Consider the following 18,810-nt stretch of genomic DNA (forward strand, 5'->3'; position numbering starts at 1 on the left):
AAAAGGTCTTTAAAGTCATCTAAGGTTACACGGTCAGTGAAAGATGTCATCAAAATGAACAAGCAACTAGAAGTCAATTTTGTTTGACATAGTGGGCAACTGTACTTAGCATACTGTTTTAAATTAATCCAGTAGAGAACACTCTTTGGCTTGGATTATAAAAGGTGGAAGTTTGACATGACTTCATCAAGTAATTAAATTCAATTGAAAACACTATTTCCTTCCATTTAAATTACTGTTCTATGAACTGCTTCGATATGTAGAAAGTGTAGGTCAGTAGGAAAAAGAACAACAGGGAATTCCTGGGACCCAAACATTACATCTGAAAAAAATGGAACTACTGGTTCTCAGCATCTGATCCCTGGTCTGGAAGCACTGGGCTCACTCAGGAACCAGTTGGTCTGAATCCTAGATTCACAGAGTTAAAACTGGGGTACAATCAAATGATCTGTGTTTTGACAAACATGATTCTAATGCAATCTAAACTTTCAGCCACTTCCTAAGGGGCTGAGCACAGTTTTAAGTGCCACCCTGCTAGGGAGGGACTGGCAACTGCTCCAGAGGTAGGTACGACCACCATGGGCTGGGTGCTCAGAGAAAAGGTCAGAGATAAAGGAGGTGTTGTTCATAGAAGAAGGACACACTAAAAGAAAGAGACTAGGCTGAGAGGGGCAGAAAGCAGCAGAAATGTGTGATCGGCTGGAGGGAAGGAAAGAAGGGGTGAAAAATGATACTTTTCTACTGTTGACTGAGGTTTTCTGTCCTGCTCACTTCCCACAACCAGTATGTCCCAAAGAAAATCACACAAAGGTCTCCATAAGTTATAAACTGATTGGCCCATTAGCTCAGGCTTCTTATTAACTCTTATAACTTATATTAACCCATTATTTTTATCTGTGTTAGCCACATGGCTCTACCTTTTTCTGCAGAGCAGGTCACATCTTCCTTCTTCTGTGTCTGGGTAGGACTGTGGGAAGAGCTTCCTTCTTTCCAGAATACTCTTGTTCTCATTGCCCTCTACTTCCTGTCTGGGGTTGTTCCACCTATACTTCCTGCCTGGCTACTGGCCAATCAGCATTTATTTAAAACATAATTGACAGAATATAGAATTGTCCCACACCATTCTACTTTAATTAAAACTTAAAAAATTAACAAAATAAAAGGAAGGAACAATTTCAATAGGGAGAGAAGTCATTGGTTATACACTCAGGGAAAAGTGAAGAAGATCAGAAACCATGATGACTAGAAGAAATAGAAATGGGAGAAACTAAGTCAGTAGAGTCAGCTTGCATGGCTTTTGTTCTTTGTAAAAAGGGAGGTCTGTTCCTGCTATGCCATTTGGGGGCAATGAGAGAGAGAATGGAGTCAGTTTTAGACCTGTCAGTTTGGAGAAGATGGAAGAGGGTCAAAGTGGACATCTCTATAAAAAGGTCAAAATGGCAGGGTAGCAACTGCTGCAAGGGCAGAGAATGAGTGACCCTGCAGGGCTTGGCAGTAGTCAGGACATCTCTTTACCCCATTTTGTAGCCAAGGCTCAGGGGGCAGAGAGATGGCAAGAGCCTGAGGTTGGGGAACACTACTGCAACCAGTGCATTTGGACATGATAAAATGGGAGGACATGTAACTTATTGCCACTACAGCTACTTGACAGGCACAAGAATGAGACTCTCAACCTTTCTTTCATGCAAGTGGGGAGGGCTTTGTGAAGCCCCATTCCTTCCTGAAAGACTGTTGACAGTTAATGGTGCTAGAGAAATAGGCACCACTTTCTTCAATGGTATAACCACTGTATGTTGTTCATGCTCCAGTAAATAACTTCCCACCCATGCTCATGCAGTGTTGACAGAGGTTTCTATGCCACCTGATCCCACAGATATTTGGTCCCAAAGAAAACACACAGAGGTCTACATTAATTATGAACTGGTTGGCCTATTAGCTCAGGCTTCTTATTAACTCTTACATCTTAAATTAACCCATAATTCTTGTCTGTGTTAGCCATGTGGCTTGGTACCTTTTATCAGTGAGGCATTCTCTTCTTGCTTCCTCTGTGTCTCAGTGAGGACTGCATACTGAGCCTTTCCTCTTCCCAGTATTCTCCTATTCTGGTCACCCTGCCTATTCTTCCTGCCTGGCTACTAGCCAATCAGTATTTTATTAAACCAATACAAATGACAAATCTTTACAGGGTACAATACAATTTTCCCAAAGCAAAGAAGAAAACTATAATTAAAGACAGCATATCTAACACATATGGACTCACAAACATACACACACACAATCATAAAAGTAGATTGGGAAGAAGAGCTCATCCTAGAGAACAGAAGGTTGAGAACAAGATTCTTTGGGATACCTAATAGACCTCTGTTTGGTAGGACAAAAGAAAAGGGCCTAATGCTCAGAGGAGAAGCAACTATGGGAATAGAGACAGAATAAAATGGGTTGGTGTCATGAAGTCAGGCAGGTGGAAGGGTATAGGTGGGAAGTTAAGTCTCTCACCTAGGATGTGTAAGGAATGGGGCAATATGAATATGCCAGTAATGAAGACATGGTCATGTGTCTTCAGGATTCAGTGTGAGTCCAGTGCTTATAATGATGTTGATAGTGAAGGAAGGAAGTTAGTAGAAGGAACACTGTGGACTTGAGGGATAGTGTGGGTTGTCAGGAAGTGGAAACTTCATATCAGAACATGTAGAGGGGATGACTATGGCTATAAAGAAAAGATTTTAGAGCAATGGGGGGCTCATAGGAAGACTGGAAGTGGGTAAAGAGGTTAGAGAGTGCTATCAACTCCAGTAAAGAAAGCAGGGTGCGGGGCTGGAGAGATGATGGCTCAGCAGTTAAGAGCACTGCTTCCTCTTCCCGAGGTCCTGATTTCAATTCCCAGCAACCATATGGTGGCTCACAACCATCTATAATGAGATCTGGTGCCTTCTTCTGGCCTGCAGGCAGGCATAGAGGCAGAACATTGTATACATAATAAATAAATAAATCTTTAAGAAAAAAAGAAAGAAAGCAGGGTGAGAGGAATACCAGAATCTCTCAAAGAAGCTTTTGAAACTGGTGAAGGGTATGTGGGAATGAAAATGTGAGAAGCTGGAGCAGAGAAGCCTTGCTCTTCTCAGAGGTGGCCTCCTGACTCCTGTGAAGACAGAAGACAGACAAGCAACACATGTGACCAGGGAACTGCTTCCACTACTTTTTTGTGTGCCTGAGAGGCCTCTCCTAGCGAACAGAGCTGGAGAGGGTCTAGGAGAGTGCCTGCCACCCTCGTCACAGTGCTTCAGACACCTCTCTCTCCTTTGAGACTGAGTCCTTTGAGAGCAAGAATTCCTTTTGTTTTTTTTTTCCTTTTACATGTGTAAGGGTGTGTAGGGTATATGTGTGCATATTGTACACATGTTCACAAGTATGCATATGGAGGCCATAGGTTGGTGTCAATAATTTTCCTCCATTTGCTGCATTTTGTAAAGACAGAGTCTCTTGCTGAATTTAGATCTTGATGCAGCTGATCTAGTCATCCATCTTGTACCAAAGATGCTGTCTATATCTCCCAAGTGCTAGAATTATAAGCAGCTACCACATCTGTCCAGGCGTTAGGTGGGTACTGGGGACCTAAATTTTGGTCTTCCTACTTGCACAGCAAATGATTTTATCTTCTGAGCCATCTCCCTGGCTCCAAGTGTTCTTTCTCAAATGTCGAATGATATATCAAGCCCATTTATACCTTCATAAAAATTGTGTTTTCAAAAAAACACATGAAAACTGGAGAACACTTTGTTCTCAAAGCCACACTCTCTTTGAGTTCCTTCCTCATCTTCCCAGAAAGAACCTATCATGAATCCAGTGCTTATCCTCTCACCCTGTGCCCACTTTTGTATACCCACAAATAAAAGCTAGCAGTGCTTGAGAGTACTAGTTAGCCCCAGACTCCTTAGCTGGATGTGCCATCCTAGACACAGGGGTTACAAACATGAACTGGGGCACAAATACTCTCACATTGCATTAATCAATTCTGTGATCTGGGTTTATTCGGGATTGGGTTTTAATTCTATCTAAATAGAGGTATACATATGCAGTTCATTGGTCCATGTATGTCTTTGTGTGATTAACTGTGCCCTCCTAGTAAATATTATTAGGGAATAAATTTGTAATAACCAAAACGGGCACTTCGAAACTTGTTTCTAGGTATGAAATATTTAGACACAGAACAACATTTCTCCCTCCAGAATTGAGGCTGTTTAAGGATTTGTGCCTCAGATTCCTTTCTCTGTCCCAAAGCCCATCTCAATGTTGTTCATTCTTCAGTGGGTCTTAGTTTAACGAATGAATGAATGACTCTCTGCTTTAAGTATTCTTATTTCTCATAGGTCAGGTTCTGAGTATGCAAATATTTTCTCAAAACCCTGGGACTGGAATCAGAACTAACAGTTGGGGTTTCCGACACTCCGTCTAGTGTTCTTTTTATTACACCATTGAAAGAGCTATTGTAAGGATACTATTAGGAAACCAATAGGAAAGGGATAATTATTATGAGTTACTACCCTGGTATGTCCAATAAATGGAGTCCCATGTACCTGTGTAATTGGAGAAAATTAACAACCATAAGCAGATCTGGGCCTTGAGATTTATCATAAGCATGGACTGGGTCTGCTTTGTTACGTGGGCTGTAAATGAGGCTCGTGTTGTAAAGGAGATGTGTGAGTTATGAGGGGGCGAGGGTGAAGGAATGAGCCGGAAGCAGTTTCAGTGACTGGAGCTGCCCCTGCAAGGCCTCAGGTGACCTAATTGCCCTGCTTGTGAGTCCACCACTCCTCTGGCTTCGGCCCTACCTTGCCTCACGCTCTCTCTGCTTCTCTTAATTTGTCTCCTAGGAAACCCCTAACAAAATGATAGTTGATCTGAACCCTGAAAAACTCTCGAACGTTCTTGGAAGAGAGAGTCCAAGGATTTCTTTAAGCACCCACATCCTGCCAACCACCACTCTGGTCCGCCCTCCCACTAGGATTGATGGACCGTGACTGACCATTTGGAGTCTTACCCCAGTTTTCTCACTCAAAGTAAACTCTGCCTCTTGATTTCTTCCAGCAAAACCTGGATCCCAAGCAGCTGGGGAAACCAGGCTTGCTATCTAGCAAAACCCTGAAGAGGAACAAAGCAGCCTGTCTCCCCTGATAAGGGGCCAGGGAAGCCACCTCTCCACTGAGACACAAGTCTTGCTTGCTTGCTTGCTTGCTTGCTTGCTTGCTTGCTTGCTTGCTTGCTAACCACTGTCCTAGATGTGTGTCTTGTGTTCTCTATAGTTTACTACTTCAGTCGCATTTAGTAATGGCTTGTTAAACTAAACCATTAACTCATTCTTGTTGAATTATGACAAGAAACCAATTCAGTGATCTCTTGTGGCCCAAGATGGGTCCCTATATCTTTTCTGCTGTACCCACAGGAAATTGTTAGAGATATCTCATCAGTCTCCACTTCCATGACAAAAACTCAACCTTCAGAGAAGCCCTGTCTGGAAAAACAAAACAAACAAACAAAAAAACCTCACCCTCCACAAAGATCTGGAACTGCCCTGTAGATCACCCTTGACCCCTCCCCTCTCAGAGTTTAATCCTGACACTCTATTTTTCGACCCACAAATAGGACATAATAGGCAAAGAATTTTGCCTCAGTCACAAAACAGTAGAAATTACAGTTTTGTCTTCAAAATATTGTTTGCTGTTGGACATGTCATTGAATTGGAAACAATGGATAGACTTTGTGACCAAGATAGTCTTGGACACTTGTGTTTGTCAGAAGTAGTCAGAATTTTGTCCTCATTCACACAGATGCAGGAATTAAAGATGATGATTTTTTCTTGTAGCAAATCATATGTAGGACTATTGCACTAACTGCCAGAACATGAATTTTCCACAAACATTAAGTACATAGCCGCTTTATGGTCAGCATGATTTATCTTGCTTCCTCTGGGAAGCCCTCAAGTAAAGGCCCAACATATGACACATGGCTTAGTAGATACATGACCTTTAGAGTGAGGCAGGAGGCTGGACATGCAGAGAGAAGCGCTGAAGGGTATGGCTGTGCCTTGGATGTGTCTTAAGTTTTAACGTGGAAGGTAGGTACTTAACCTTGAAGGGATCTGAGGAAAGGAAAAGGAGGCCCAGTGCCTGAGGAAGGGGTTGATGAAAGAGCCTAAGCTTTTAATATGCGATGATGAAAAGAGGTCCCCTTTCTTTGGGGTGAGCCCCTGATTCCAATTTTACATTTGTGGAGCAATTAGCAGGACTCCGCTTGGCTCTCCTCGGTCTCTTCTGGTAGAAGAATGTCTCTGATATGTAATAGTTGTTTGAAAACCCAAAGAGGCTCGTTTCTTTTTGGAGTCCGCTTTACTTTTTTATGTTCTGAAGTTCACTGTGGACCTCAGATTTTGCTCCAAGCTATGAAGCTGCCGGAGTGCACTAACATAATGGTGCTGTAATTGTAGCCAACTGGTGGGGGCAGGGAGACAGTTAAGGTGTGTCGCGGTTTCTGCGGCTTCTCTGTGGAGTAGAATTCCCTGCAAAGCTTTTCCATGTGGCGTTTTTAATAGCTGCCTTAAAACTCTCTGATGCATAGAACAAAACTGAATCAGGCTCATGTGCTAGATTGCAGGGATGGGCCAAGGACTCTCTGAAAATGAAAAAAAAAATTAAGAAGAAGAAAGAAACAACCAAACAGCCTAAGCCAGAGTCCAGGTTGTCCAAAGAAGATCCTAGGGAGTGTCCAAATTTAGAATCCCAGAAGTGGCCACCTCCTCAAGCCCAGTTTTCCAGAACTTTCTGCGGTAATCTAGGCTACCTCCCTCACAGATATTGATCTTATCCTTTTGTTTAGTACTTGACAACTTACAAAGTGACGCCACATATATTGTTCATTAGAGCCCACTTCCTTTGAAGGCTGTATTACTATGTCTAATTTTTTACCTTAATGAGGAAATAGAGCCTTAAAGACTAGCACAAGGTCACTCGGGTTAAGAGACAGCAAGGCAGGGTCTGACACCATTTGAGTGACATCCCTTCCCGACAGCACTTAACTAATTGTAGTGATCGCGTTCAACATTTATGAAGACAAGAGAAACCAGCCAGCCACAGAGCACACACACAGAGCACACACAGCACACAGCACAGCTCTTTGTCAACTGCTGAGTCCTCATTGCCCTGTGTGAGACATTCCTAACTGTGTTTAGACATCAAAGGAGCACACACTTTCTCTAATTCACATGTCAGTGACTCTGAAGCCCGATGCCTTCTGCAGTGCCAAGAGCAGCTGATAGACCACGGCCTGCTCCGTCAGCCTTTCCATACCAAGGGTGTGTAAAAGTTCTGTTTAGTGTGTGGTTTCGGCTGCCGAGTTCAAGAAGCATTTATGGAAAGCTGTTTGATGGCAGGATGAAGAGGAAGCAGTCTAGGTGGCATGTTCTAGAACCTCTTCCACTACAGAAAGGACCACCATCATCAGCAAGGCACTATTTGGACAACTCTGGGAATTCTTGGGAATCATTTCTAATACTTAATATGTGGGCACTCTGAAGAAGAAAAATAAAGGGGTCCAGGCAATTAACTCATAGAGTTTATTTACTTATCTAATTAGCAAATCGACTCTTAAAACCCTGGGTCTAATAAGTGGTAAACTTCTTTACACCTTGAAGGTGTGGTAGAGCCATGATAACTTCGCTTCCTTTACTTTTGTTCTAGAACTGAGCCTATAATTAGGGATCCTAGAGAAGCTAAATAAGGAGAACCCAAAGAAAAACATATAGGCATCCTCCTGAATATTAGCCTTCAGCAGGCGATGAAAGGAGACAGAGACAGAAACCCACATTGGAGCACCGGACATAAACCTCAAGGTCCAAATCAGGAGCAGAAGGAGAGAGAGCACGAGCAAGGAACTCAGGACCGCAAGGGGTGCACCCACACACTGAGACAATGGGGATGTTCTACTGGGAACTCACCAAGGCCAGCTGGCCTGGGTCTGGAAAAGCCTGGGATAAAACCGGACTCGCTGAACATAGCGGACAATGAGGACTACTGAGAACTCAAGAACAATGGCAATGGGTTTCTGATCCTACTGCACACACTGGCTTTGTGGGAGCCTAGGCAGTTTGGATGCTCAACTTACTAGACCTGGATGGAGGTGGGGGTTCCTTGGACTTCCCACAGGACAGGGAACCCTGATTGCTTTTCGGGCTGAGGGGGGGGGGACTTAATTGGGGGAGAGGGAGGGAAATGGGAGGTGGTGGCGGGGAAGAGACAGAAATCTTTAATAAATAAATAAATTAAAAAAAAAAGAACTAGCTCTGGAGCTCACAGACTCTGGATGGACAGTTGGGAAGCCAACATGGGACCAACCTGCATCTGGGAGACAGTTATGCAGCTTGGTCTTTTTTGGGGCCCCAGGCAGTAGGACCAGGACATGGGTTGGCTCTTTGGAGCCTATTCTCTATGGTGGGATGCCTTCTTCAGCCTTGGTGCAGGGGAGAGGAGCTTGGCCCTGCCTCAGCTTGATGTACCTGCTTTGCTGATTCCTATGGGAGGCTTTACCTCATCTGAATGACAATAGAGAAGGATGAGAGGATGGGGAGCGGGGAGCGAGTGGGAGGAAAAGAGGGAGGGGGGACCATGGTAGATATGGAAAATAAATTTTAAAAATGGTGAATTTAAAAAAAAAGAACTAGCTCTGAATGGGCATCTGTGTTTTAAATCTAGAGCCACAAAAATCAGCCGGCTTAATGTGTGCTGTCTCACAGCAAACAGCAAACCCGTCTGTACTATTCGAAGCAAGGAAGCAGATGTCACCTCTAGTGAGAAGTTCCCTGGGGACATTTCTTCAGTGTGGCTCCCTGAACACTCACTGCCTCCCGATGCCACTAAGTACACACACATCTACTGCCTGAAGCCATCTCATGGATCTCCCATGCGCTGTTTTGTTTGCCTTGGTTTTGTGGTTGAAGATAGGACGGTATTTCTGAAAATGGACACCAGGTACAAACTGGTGGAAAAGTATCTCCTGTCACGGTCTGAGATGCTCTCCCCACACTCCCCAGATGAGTCTGTCTTTAATATGCTAGATTCTACGTGTCTATGACCTGGGCCCTCTCTTCCATTAGAATCATGGCAACTAGCAGGCTTGTTATTTTCAAAGAGAAAATTATCTTGCAAATTATCATTCAAATTAACATTTTATTTTTGACAATGAAACGATTGATAGTCTGATTTTTTTTCTTGATTCAATCATAAGCTTCCTATCGCTTGAAGCAGTCATGTCAGGACAGACAACGGCAGGTAAAAGCAGAAGCACAACCCTCTCCCAGATGCTGGCCTGGGACAGCCAATGTGATTTGCTGCTTCCTTGGCTCACATCCGCTCTCTCTGCCTGCTGCCCCTGGATACTCTTCCACTGTGACTCCAGCCTGTAGAATTCCAGCTCCCAGAACTTGTGGTCTGTTTGTAGTGGGTGAAGGGAAGAGAGACCAGGACATCATTTTGATGGGAGTTAGGAAAGAATAGGGAGAAGGAAAAAGAGGGGGTGTGGTTTTATAATTGATGCTGCTCCAGAGTCATTAGCAGCTTCTTCCCCTTGCATCGGTGCTTACCTGAATCGCTCTCAGGAAACGTGTATTAGCAGACCCTAAATCCTTGTAACTGATCCCTGATGAGGCTCATGCTAGGCCGGATTCAGTGTGTTCTCTGCAGAATGCGAACCCTCCAACTGCCTGACGTGATACTCTCTCACAACTGATGATTCCAAGAGTCAGAGTCCTCTGAGTGCCCAAGTCAATCCCCTTGCCTTTCTACAGAGAGCCTGGCTCTATTTTCTGTTCATGCCAAGCATCCCAAGGTACACTAGTCTATAAATCCTAATTTCTGACCTCAAGAGTTGGCAGTCTACTTGTCACGGCCATATGATCTGATTCCTAAACAAGGATTCCTCATGTAGTATGCATTAATATATCTAGCTAAGTTTTAGGAGAAATTATGAAGGATATATATATATATATATATATATATATATATATCTGTTTTAAAAAAGAGTTAGGTAAAAGCATGTCATCATCATTAATATTGTACTTGTTTATCATATGACGTGTGTCTATTATTGACCCTTTACTCTCAACTTAGTTTGCAGTTAAAAAATTCCTTTTTAACAGATACAATTGCAGCAGCCAGTCTGAGGTAATGAAAATATTTCTTCTCCTGGCCAAAAGCCCACACTAACACTCCTCTGCTGATGGAGAGCCAAGTCTTCTGAAAGCAAAAACCTAGCATGAGAAAGACATTCCCAAACGCCTGTCCACTTGGTCAATCTACATGACAAGAAAGGGTTCCTTCAGCTGAGTCCATGGACACCAAGCGCAGGCTTGCATCTCTGCTGGTCTTAAATGGTTCTCAGTCAAGCCAACTTCTTAAATGCTGCATGGATATTACATAAGACTTACATGCCTCTTACTGATGAAGGATCTCTAGTCAGCTCTGGGTAGAGCCCAAGGAGACGTCCTCCCAGAAGCTCTATGGAAGGCTACCAAGACAGCATTCCATTGTCTTCCTGTATCAGCTGATACTCCTGCTACAGCAGGAGGCAATCACAGCCCCATTGTCCAGCAGCTATGTCTCCTTGCTAGTGAAGGAGTTGTTATAATCATATTAGAATATGGAATGCCTAGTAAAATTTGGAGAATTTTTAATATATGAAAGAAAAATAGTTCTAAATCTACCCCATGTCTGCGAGACTGGAGGCTTTGTGAGCTGGCCAGGTTCCCTGCGTGTACTGAAAGCTTTCTTGCCTTAGGAGACTACATGCGAGTGTTTGGGTTGAGACGCCCTCCTTCCAGGCTTCAAATTAGGTAAGACCGCTTAAGCAAATAGAAGGTAATGGATTGTGTCTATGCACAGCTCCCTTCCACCTTTGACCGACTTTATCAATAGCTCCCTAGGACAGGACTCAGCGATATCTGTGTGTCATTTATGTCTCCGGGTAGCAGAGAGCCACCTTCGTTGTCCGAAGCATTGGAGTACACTAGAATAAAAGCCTCCTCCCTCGCCATTAAGTTTATCTGCTGCTTTCTCTAAGTGGCCAGTTTTCAGTTCCCAGCTCCTGTTGAATGCCCTCAAAGTTCCTGAACTGTCTGGAACTCGAGCACAGGTGGGAACACTACTGTGACCACAGGTATGGTACTTGGTTGTGACATGGCACTGCCATCTCCCTCTCCCACGGTCAGTGTTCAGTCTCAATGAGCTAAATTCCTCTGGCTTCCCTGTGAGATTAAAATTAAGGACTCTGTTTAACTGGATGTTGAAATGGGATATATATGGAGAAGGTTTATTGTTGTTTTGTTTGTTTAGGGGGGTTTTGTTTGGTTGTTTTTGACAGTATTTTACCAAATCCAATTTGTGTCTGTTTTTTTTTCTAAGAAAACATCCTATTTCTAAACAAGTTTTTGATGGTAAAAATCTGGAACCTGCAGTTTTCCTGGAGCGCTAATAGAGCCTCGTTCATTTAGGTGCCCTCCACCCTCTCTCATCCAGTGATGTGTATTTCCCAGCGTCCCGCTGCCCCCTGCTGCAGCCAGCAGATGGTGCAGCTGTCCCCTCAGGCACACCCCGCCCCCCCCCAAAGTGACCACTGTCTCACATTTCCTGGGGCCCTGGGCATATGATTAGATGAGAACTTGCAGCCCTAACAACATCCATTTTGGATCCTACTCTAGAAAGCAGACCCAATTTAGAAGCAGCTTTAAGGACCAGTGTGTGGGTGAAAGCCGGGCCACAGCTGGACCTTTTAGATGCTGTGAAATGAGAGGAAGGTTCCTGATCTAGCTTCCAAGAGCTGTCTCAACGTGACATCAGGAATATCTCACACGTTTTGACATACAGGACCATGGATTGAAAAAAATAGACTCGTTTGTTTCTTTTTAGAACATTCTAGAGCAAAGAAAACAGAGCCATTGGCGTCTAGAGAGGGAAACTTGGGAGATGGCCTTAACCGTTCATCCTCTTTATAAAATACCATTTTTTAAAATGTGATTCACAATGTTTTGGGGGTTGGGTGGAAGCTATTTCTGAAGGCCCCATGCACTTTTACAAGAACAGTAAATCTTCATCAATTAGTAGCACGTGACAGATGTGACTTGCCCTAGAACTGTCCTGAAATAATCAGATTTGCCAGCTTTCTGCGCAGTTCCCATGGGTTTCTGCCATGATGATCTTAAACAAGCACTGAACTCCTGGACCTGTCTTTCCATCTGCAGTGTACCGGTGTGCCCATTTCACGGTGTCATGTAGGGGTTCGGAGGGGCAACATGTGCCTGGCACATGGGAGATCCACAGAGATTGTTAGTTCCTTCCTCCCCTTCCCCTCTTTCTTCATGTCTGGAACGCCCCACATCTACCTTTGACACGGGATCCTAATGGGTAGGTAGCCGGTGACAATACCCCCTTGGAACTCTTTTAAAAAGCTGCGTGACAAGTTTTTATCACCATTGGCTTTCAAATATCAGCAAAGAAACTTGCAGTGAAAAGAGAGAGAGAAGGAAGCAGTTGTTTCTGGTGTCGGAACTTTAGCATATGCCCTGTCCAGGAAAGGTGGGTACTGTTCTGTGAGAACGGAAGGGGCTTTCCCCTGCAGCTCTCACCACAGTTGCGGCTTTGATGGGAGTACCCCAGGGGTAGGGATGTTATCCAGTGCAAGGAAACTCCGTTAGTGGCAATGGAATTCTTTCCTAAACAATTTGTTAAAATACCATGCTTAATTTTTAGGACCAGACCATTAAACAAAAAAATTAAATGCTCTCTCTTTCTACATCAAATTAGCATCCACAAAGGTTTTAAACTCAGTAACAGAATTTAAAAAAAAAAAGTCACACCTGTCTGCATGCGTGCAAACCTAGCACGTTCTCTGTATGTAATGCACACGTTTTTATGGTCTCACATGTGGTTTTGTTTTCCTGATGGCGCTGGACACTGGGTGGATCATGTCATGTAGTAAGTTCCCATGGAAAACGCTGTTTGTTGGTGAGAAAGAAGGGACCCTGCCTCTCCTCACACCTAGACTCTGCTTCTAACCGCGTCAGCCTGGCTGTGAACAGAGTCCAGAGAGAGCCACACAAAACTGCATGTTTCACAAAAAAACCTGCATGAAGTTTCCCAGTCTCCTTAGACAATGTCTTGGCATCCACCAAGAGCAGGTTTCACTCCACAGATATCGGTCTCCCAGAAGTAGCTAGAGTGAGTGGTTTTCAACCCTCCTAATGCTGTGACTGACCCTTTCATTCACCTCCTCATGCTGTGGTGACCCCAAGCCATAAAATTATTTTTGCTGCTACTTCATAACAGTAATTTTTGCTGCTGTTATGAATCATAATTTATGATGGTTTGGGGTGACCCCTGTGAAAGAATCGTTCAACCCCCAAATGGCTCATGACCCACAGCTGGGAATTGCTGAGCTAGTGACGGGCTTAGATACTGCCATGCCTAATTCACTTATTATGCATGAGGACCCTGAGACCTAGTGATGTCATATGCCTGGGGTTCCCTCCCCTCATATTCTTCTCTTTTCCCTGATGTCTTTGTCATATACACTGTCTTACCTCCCCATGAGACCAATTTGTTCAGAAGCAGAAATCAGCCCCCTTTCAAACACCAGGAGGTCGTGAGGGGGAAATGCATGGAGCTCCACTTGGTCTCCCTGAGAATTGCCTTTGCCAATGGAAATGGTAGTAAATGGAGAGAAAGGGATTGTGGGATTTGTTTCTTTAAATTGTTTGTCCAAGCCTTTTTCCTCGCCATGGAAAGAATCCTTCTGCGAATCAGCAGTCATGGTCTTGTTTACAGGGAGAGGAGAAGGTGTGTCCTCGTTCCCACTACGAACTCACTCAGTGTCACCCAACAGTTAGCAATTATTGCTGGGATTTCTTCTAGAAACCTAGCACTATTTCAAGTCACTGTCTAGAGAAAGGGCCAGGAAATGAAACAATGATTACTGCTTTGAGACTGCATTTTAATGTACGTTTGTGGCACAGGAATGATAGATTGATTGCAAACACCAACGTTTTGGGGGATGCAAAGGGGACAGCATTTTACTGGAATTTATCTACCTTCAGAAATGGTTTTTCTGGTTTCTCAAGAAAATTTTAGTCAGGTTACGTGAAATTTGGCACAATACTGCCGCCTTGTGGCTACTTTTGTCAAAACTGCACATGTACTTCAAGTTCAACCCTGTCCTTAAAGTAAGATTTCCAAGAAAACTCTGTGATTTTCAGTGGGAGCCTTTGACCCAGTGAAGAACGCTTAGCATTTAATTCTGTCCGCTCTTGTAACAGAACGATTGGAAGGCCTCCATCGCTTTCGTGGTTGGGAACCGGATTGAAGATGATCTTCTCATTCGTGCTCTAGAAATGGCTGTCCAAGTCCCTCAGCGTAAACTCTTCAGTATAGTGTCGTGGCAAGATATTCTCCAGCAGGTACCTGTCTCTTCCTGCCTCACCACCTCCAAAGTCATTCTTCCTTAAAGTTGTGGAATGAAATTTTAGAGGAGGCAAAAATGATCACGTGTTGAACTGCTTTGTTACTTATAGTGGATGACTTTAAACACACATTTACATTCTGCAAACAATTTAAAATGTTTAATCTGAAAGGACTAACCTTTCATTCATGTAGTCCATTCAAACTTCATTCCATCGGCAAGGATTTCTGCAACCATTCCAGGCAGGGTGCTGAGATCTGTGAGGGATTATTTACTATAAGGTTAGATAACAATAAAAGAGGGGGAAATGACGATAAATAGGGAAAGCACATGACTAATTGAAAAGTGAAGTCTATAGAGAACCTAGCTGGTTCAAGTCAGAGGCTATGAGGCCATAGAGAAGGGCTGTCAGGGTGCACAGGTCCTGCAGGTAACAGCAGCCTGCCTAGACTGTTACCTTCTTGCTAAGTTGCTTGATGGCTTAATTTGAATCACTGAGATATTTGAAAGTTTCACAGATCTGTGTGTTCCCTGAGCCAGTCTTTCTTTCATGATAAGTTAACTCAATTGTCTTACAGATCAACGAAATACAGTCACTTGTTGGAACTGCCTCAGCTAAAAAGGGGAAAAAACCCGCGAGCAGCATTTTACCGTTGTATTATGAGGTGAGTGACCAGGTCTGTCAAAGAGATTTTTATAACCTTTAGAAATAAAGCAGGCAGTATGATGCTTCTAAAGTTTGTAATTCAATCTTAAAGTCAATTTCCACTCTCCTTTGGATATGTCTGCTCCTTCTAGTGGAGGCACACACATACGCGTGCCTTTTAGAGTAAACTTAACTGGATTATTTACGCTATCATTGTTCCAATTAAAAAAGCACAAATCAAGAGCAGTTATAAACCAAACCATTGGGCTGCACCCTTCCTTCCATGACAATTATTGAATGTGTGACAGTATTAAAGAGAGCCATTGTTAGTGTTGAGTGCTTGAAAGAAACAAGAAAGAGCCACAGTGGGAATAATTTTTCATCAGTTAGCGAATCTTGTACACATTTTACATCTTACTCTAATCAACGTAAAACTTGCCATAGTCCTCAGATTAGTGGCACATTCCATTAGCTAGCAGCTGCTTGACACCAAAGCCTGCTTGATACATAATTCCTGTACCACGGGCTGGCAACTCAGGCTCAGTGAGGAAGGGTCTCTTCTCACCCTGCCCCATTAATATCTTCCTTAGGGCTTGCAAGAGATACAAAAGTCCAGTGGCCAGCTGCAATATCACCTACAGTTTTTAGGCATGGTTTTATGGCTAGGCAGACCTAAATCATGAAGATGTGAGAATCTTTCAGAGACAAGCATGTTTGCAGTTGGAGACGAGTGAACGTTTTATGTGTCCCAGGTCTTAGGTGATTCCATCATGACTTCTTTAGTATGGCCTGAGTAGTGTCTGAGCCAGTTTCCTTGTAGTTTGGATAGTTGACAGAACTGCAAATATTTTGGCATTAATTCTTGCTATACCGCTTTCAATGTTTTGGCACACTCACTCTGCAAGCACAGCCAAATTACATACCTCCTATCCTTTCTTACGATGTTCTGAATGTGTGCACACCATTTGAAACATTATGTGATACCTGGATTTAAAATAGTGGAATTTTTTTCTTCTGAAGTGGTCATGGAAATCCATGTCCAAGTATCAGGCCTGGGATCAATTAGACCCTCCCCCCCAAAGGATTCTTTCTTCTTCAAAGATACTCAGTAAAGCACAGAGATGATAACAGGGCAGTTTTGACGTTTAATCTGGACAGGCATTTTGACTTGGATGTGGGCTAGTACCATGCTACAAATCCAGAGTTTCGTTAGCAAGCCAGCCCGCTCCAACATGTGCTGGGACTCTCGGTTGCATATTCTCCACGCAGGGGAGGTCCCTCTCACATCTGGCTCCCCCACATTCTTCCACTGGAGCATCTGGGCAATAAGCCTCCCACACTTGCTTTTCTGAATGGTTCCAGAAGGAAAGAGGAAGACAGGGTGGGGCACCGCAGAGATCAGGCCTCGGAGGCACCAGAAATCCATTACCATCAATCACTGGAGCACGAATGATAAAGAACATGAAGCAAGTGCGGGCTCCTGGTCAGCCCTAGCCTAAGACGGGGCACATCTGGAGAAAAGTGTGCATCTGCATTTCCAGTCTCAGGCCCTCCCCCACTGACTCCCTCACCTGATGCCTCCTCCACTGGGAATCAAAGTGATATTAGTTATACCTGTGGTGAGTATCCAGGTAGTTGGGAGTGGTGGACATGGAAGAGGCACAGGAGCCAGAGTCTTCTGGAGCCTCTGGACTTTTGAGCCACACGGATCACCTGCTCCATGAGTCTGTTTCTGCTTGCGTGGTCCATAGCAAGTATTAAACCTCCATAGACAAACTCTTTAGGAGTGTAATTAGGAAATCTTACATTTTCTCTTTCAAGAAAAGTTGGCCACTGGGAAAAGGAATAATAGATAACAAAGTTGTTTGACCTTGGGGGAGTTCACGAGTCTTGTTTCCTTTTAAATCTCTGTTGTCAGGGTTGGAGGCCATTTGTTGACTGAGTTTTCTGTCGTGCCCAGTTCCCACAGTCATTAAGTCCCAAAGAAACCACCCAGAGGTCTACATTAGTTATAACTGATTGGCCCATTAGCTCAGGCTTCTTATTAACTCTTATGACTTATTAGCCCATTATTCTTCTCTATGTTAGCCACATGGCTCGGTACCTTATTCAGCAGTCACATCTTGCTTCTTCTGTGGCTGGGTCAGGACTGCAGACAGGACTTCCTTCTTCCCAGAATTCTCCTATTCTCATTGACCTACCTCTACTTCCTGTCTGGTTGTCCAGCCTATACTTCCTGCCTGGCTACTGACCAATCAGAGTTTATTTAAAATATAATTGGCAGAATACAGACCATTGTCCCACATCAGATCTCCATTTTGGATTAAAGGTTCAAGAATGCCATAAAGACAGTCAACATGATTGACTACTACTACTTGTAGGATGCCCTTGTTGACCTTAAACCAGAGCCTAGTCTTTTTTGCTTTATTAAGCAGAATTAACCTGTTTGGCTTCCCAGTTTCTCAACTTGTGGTTGCTTAGAAAGCCACCAGTTAGAGTGATACCTCACTATAGTGAAGTTTATCCTTGAGCAGCAAAACTGGCTCAGAGCCACCTTACGTCTCTTCAGTGGAGACTTGAAATGTCTGGGATAGCAAGGTCCACATGCCTGAGTGATTTGCTCAAGGTTTCGTTTGAATGGATTGGCATTGTATACACAGAGAACTCATTTTGAAATTGTGTAATTTCCCTTGAACCTTTAGAATTTCATCTAGCCATGATACTGTATACAAGAGTGGCCTTATTTATAAACCGTAGTTCTTTGAAACGCTGCTTAGATTTCTGCTAATGTTAATTCCCCAGAGGCAATGCTACAGGTCATTTGTTCATTCCCAGGTAAATACATAGCTTCAAGTTTTCCCATTTTCCCATCAACTCTGTGCTCTTTTATTAGTCTCAGTGATGTCTAACTTGGGAGGGTAGAAGACCCTCCTACATCATCCTGGCATCCAAATATAGAAAAGGGGGTTAGAAAAAGAGAGCAGATGAAACAGAGATGTGGGAGTTAGAGGGATCTCTGTGAACATGGGAGAAGTCACAGTGGACATGGGAGAACTCTCAGTGAATGCCAGAGAAGTCTCAGTGACACGGGAGAAGTCACAGTGGACACGGGAGAACTCTCAGTGAACACAGGAGAACTCTCAGTGACACAGGAGAAGTAACAGTGGACACGGGAGAACTCTCAGTGACATGGGAGAAGTCTCAGTGACACGGGAGAAGTCACAGTGGACACGGGAGAACTCTCAGTGAACACGGGAGAAGTCTCAGTGACACAGGAGAAGTCGCAGTGGACACGGGAGAACTCTCAGTGACATGGGAGAAGTCTCAGTGACACGGGAGAAGTCACAGTGGACATGGGAGAACTCTCAGTGAACACAGGAGAAGTCTCAGTGACACGGGAGAAGTCTCAGTGACACGGGAGAAGTAACAGTGGACACGGGAGAACTGTTAGTGACATGGGAGAAGTCTCAGTGACATGGGAGAAGTAACAGTGGACACGGGAGAACTCTCAGTGAACACAGGAGAAGTCTCAGTGACACGGGAGAAGTCGCAGTGGACACGGGAGAACTCTCAGTGAACACAGGAAAAGTCTCAGTGACACAGGAGAAGTCTTGAAGGAAGTGCAGTAAATCTGTAGTTCCATAGTACAATAAACACTAGATAGGAAAGGA

The 18,810-nt window shown here is 43.9% G+C and overlaps 1 protein-coding gene across 1 annotated transcript in view; it reads left to right on the forward strand.

The window, feature by feature from the left end:
• The window catches only part of Spag17 (sperm associated antigen 17), a 214,907-nt gene that overhangs the window by 25,954 nt on the left and 170,143 nt on the right, over nucleotides 1-18,810 (forward strand). Inside the window, exons 2-3 of the mRNA XM_041637866.1 lie at nucleotides 14,351-14,491; nucleotides 15,072-15,158. Coding sequence (XP_041493800.1) covers nucleotides 14,351-14,491; nucleotides 15,072-15,158 — 228 coding nt within the window. The remainder of the gene's footprint in view (nucleotides 1-14,350; nucleotides 14,492-15,071; nucleotides 15,159-18,810) is intronic.

This window comes from Microtus oregoni, unplaced genomic scaffold (assembly GCF_018167655.1).
Source record: "Microtus oregoni isolate MIOR12 unplaced genomic scaffold, Mior012 000054F_ref0000373, whole genome shotgun sequence".
Taxonomy (NCBI): domain Eukaryota; kingdom Metazoa; phylum Chordata; class Mammalia; order Rodentia; family Cricetidae; genus Microtus; species Microtus oregoni.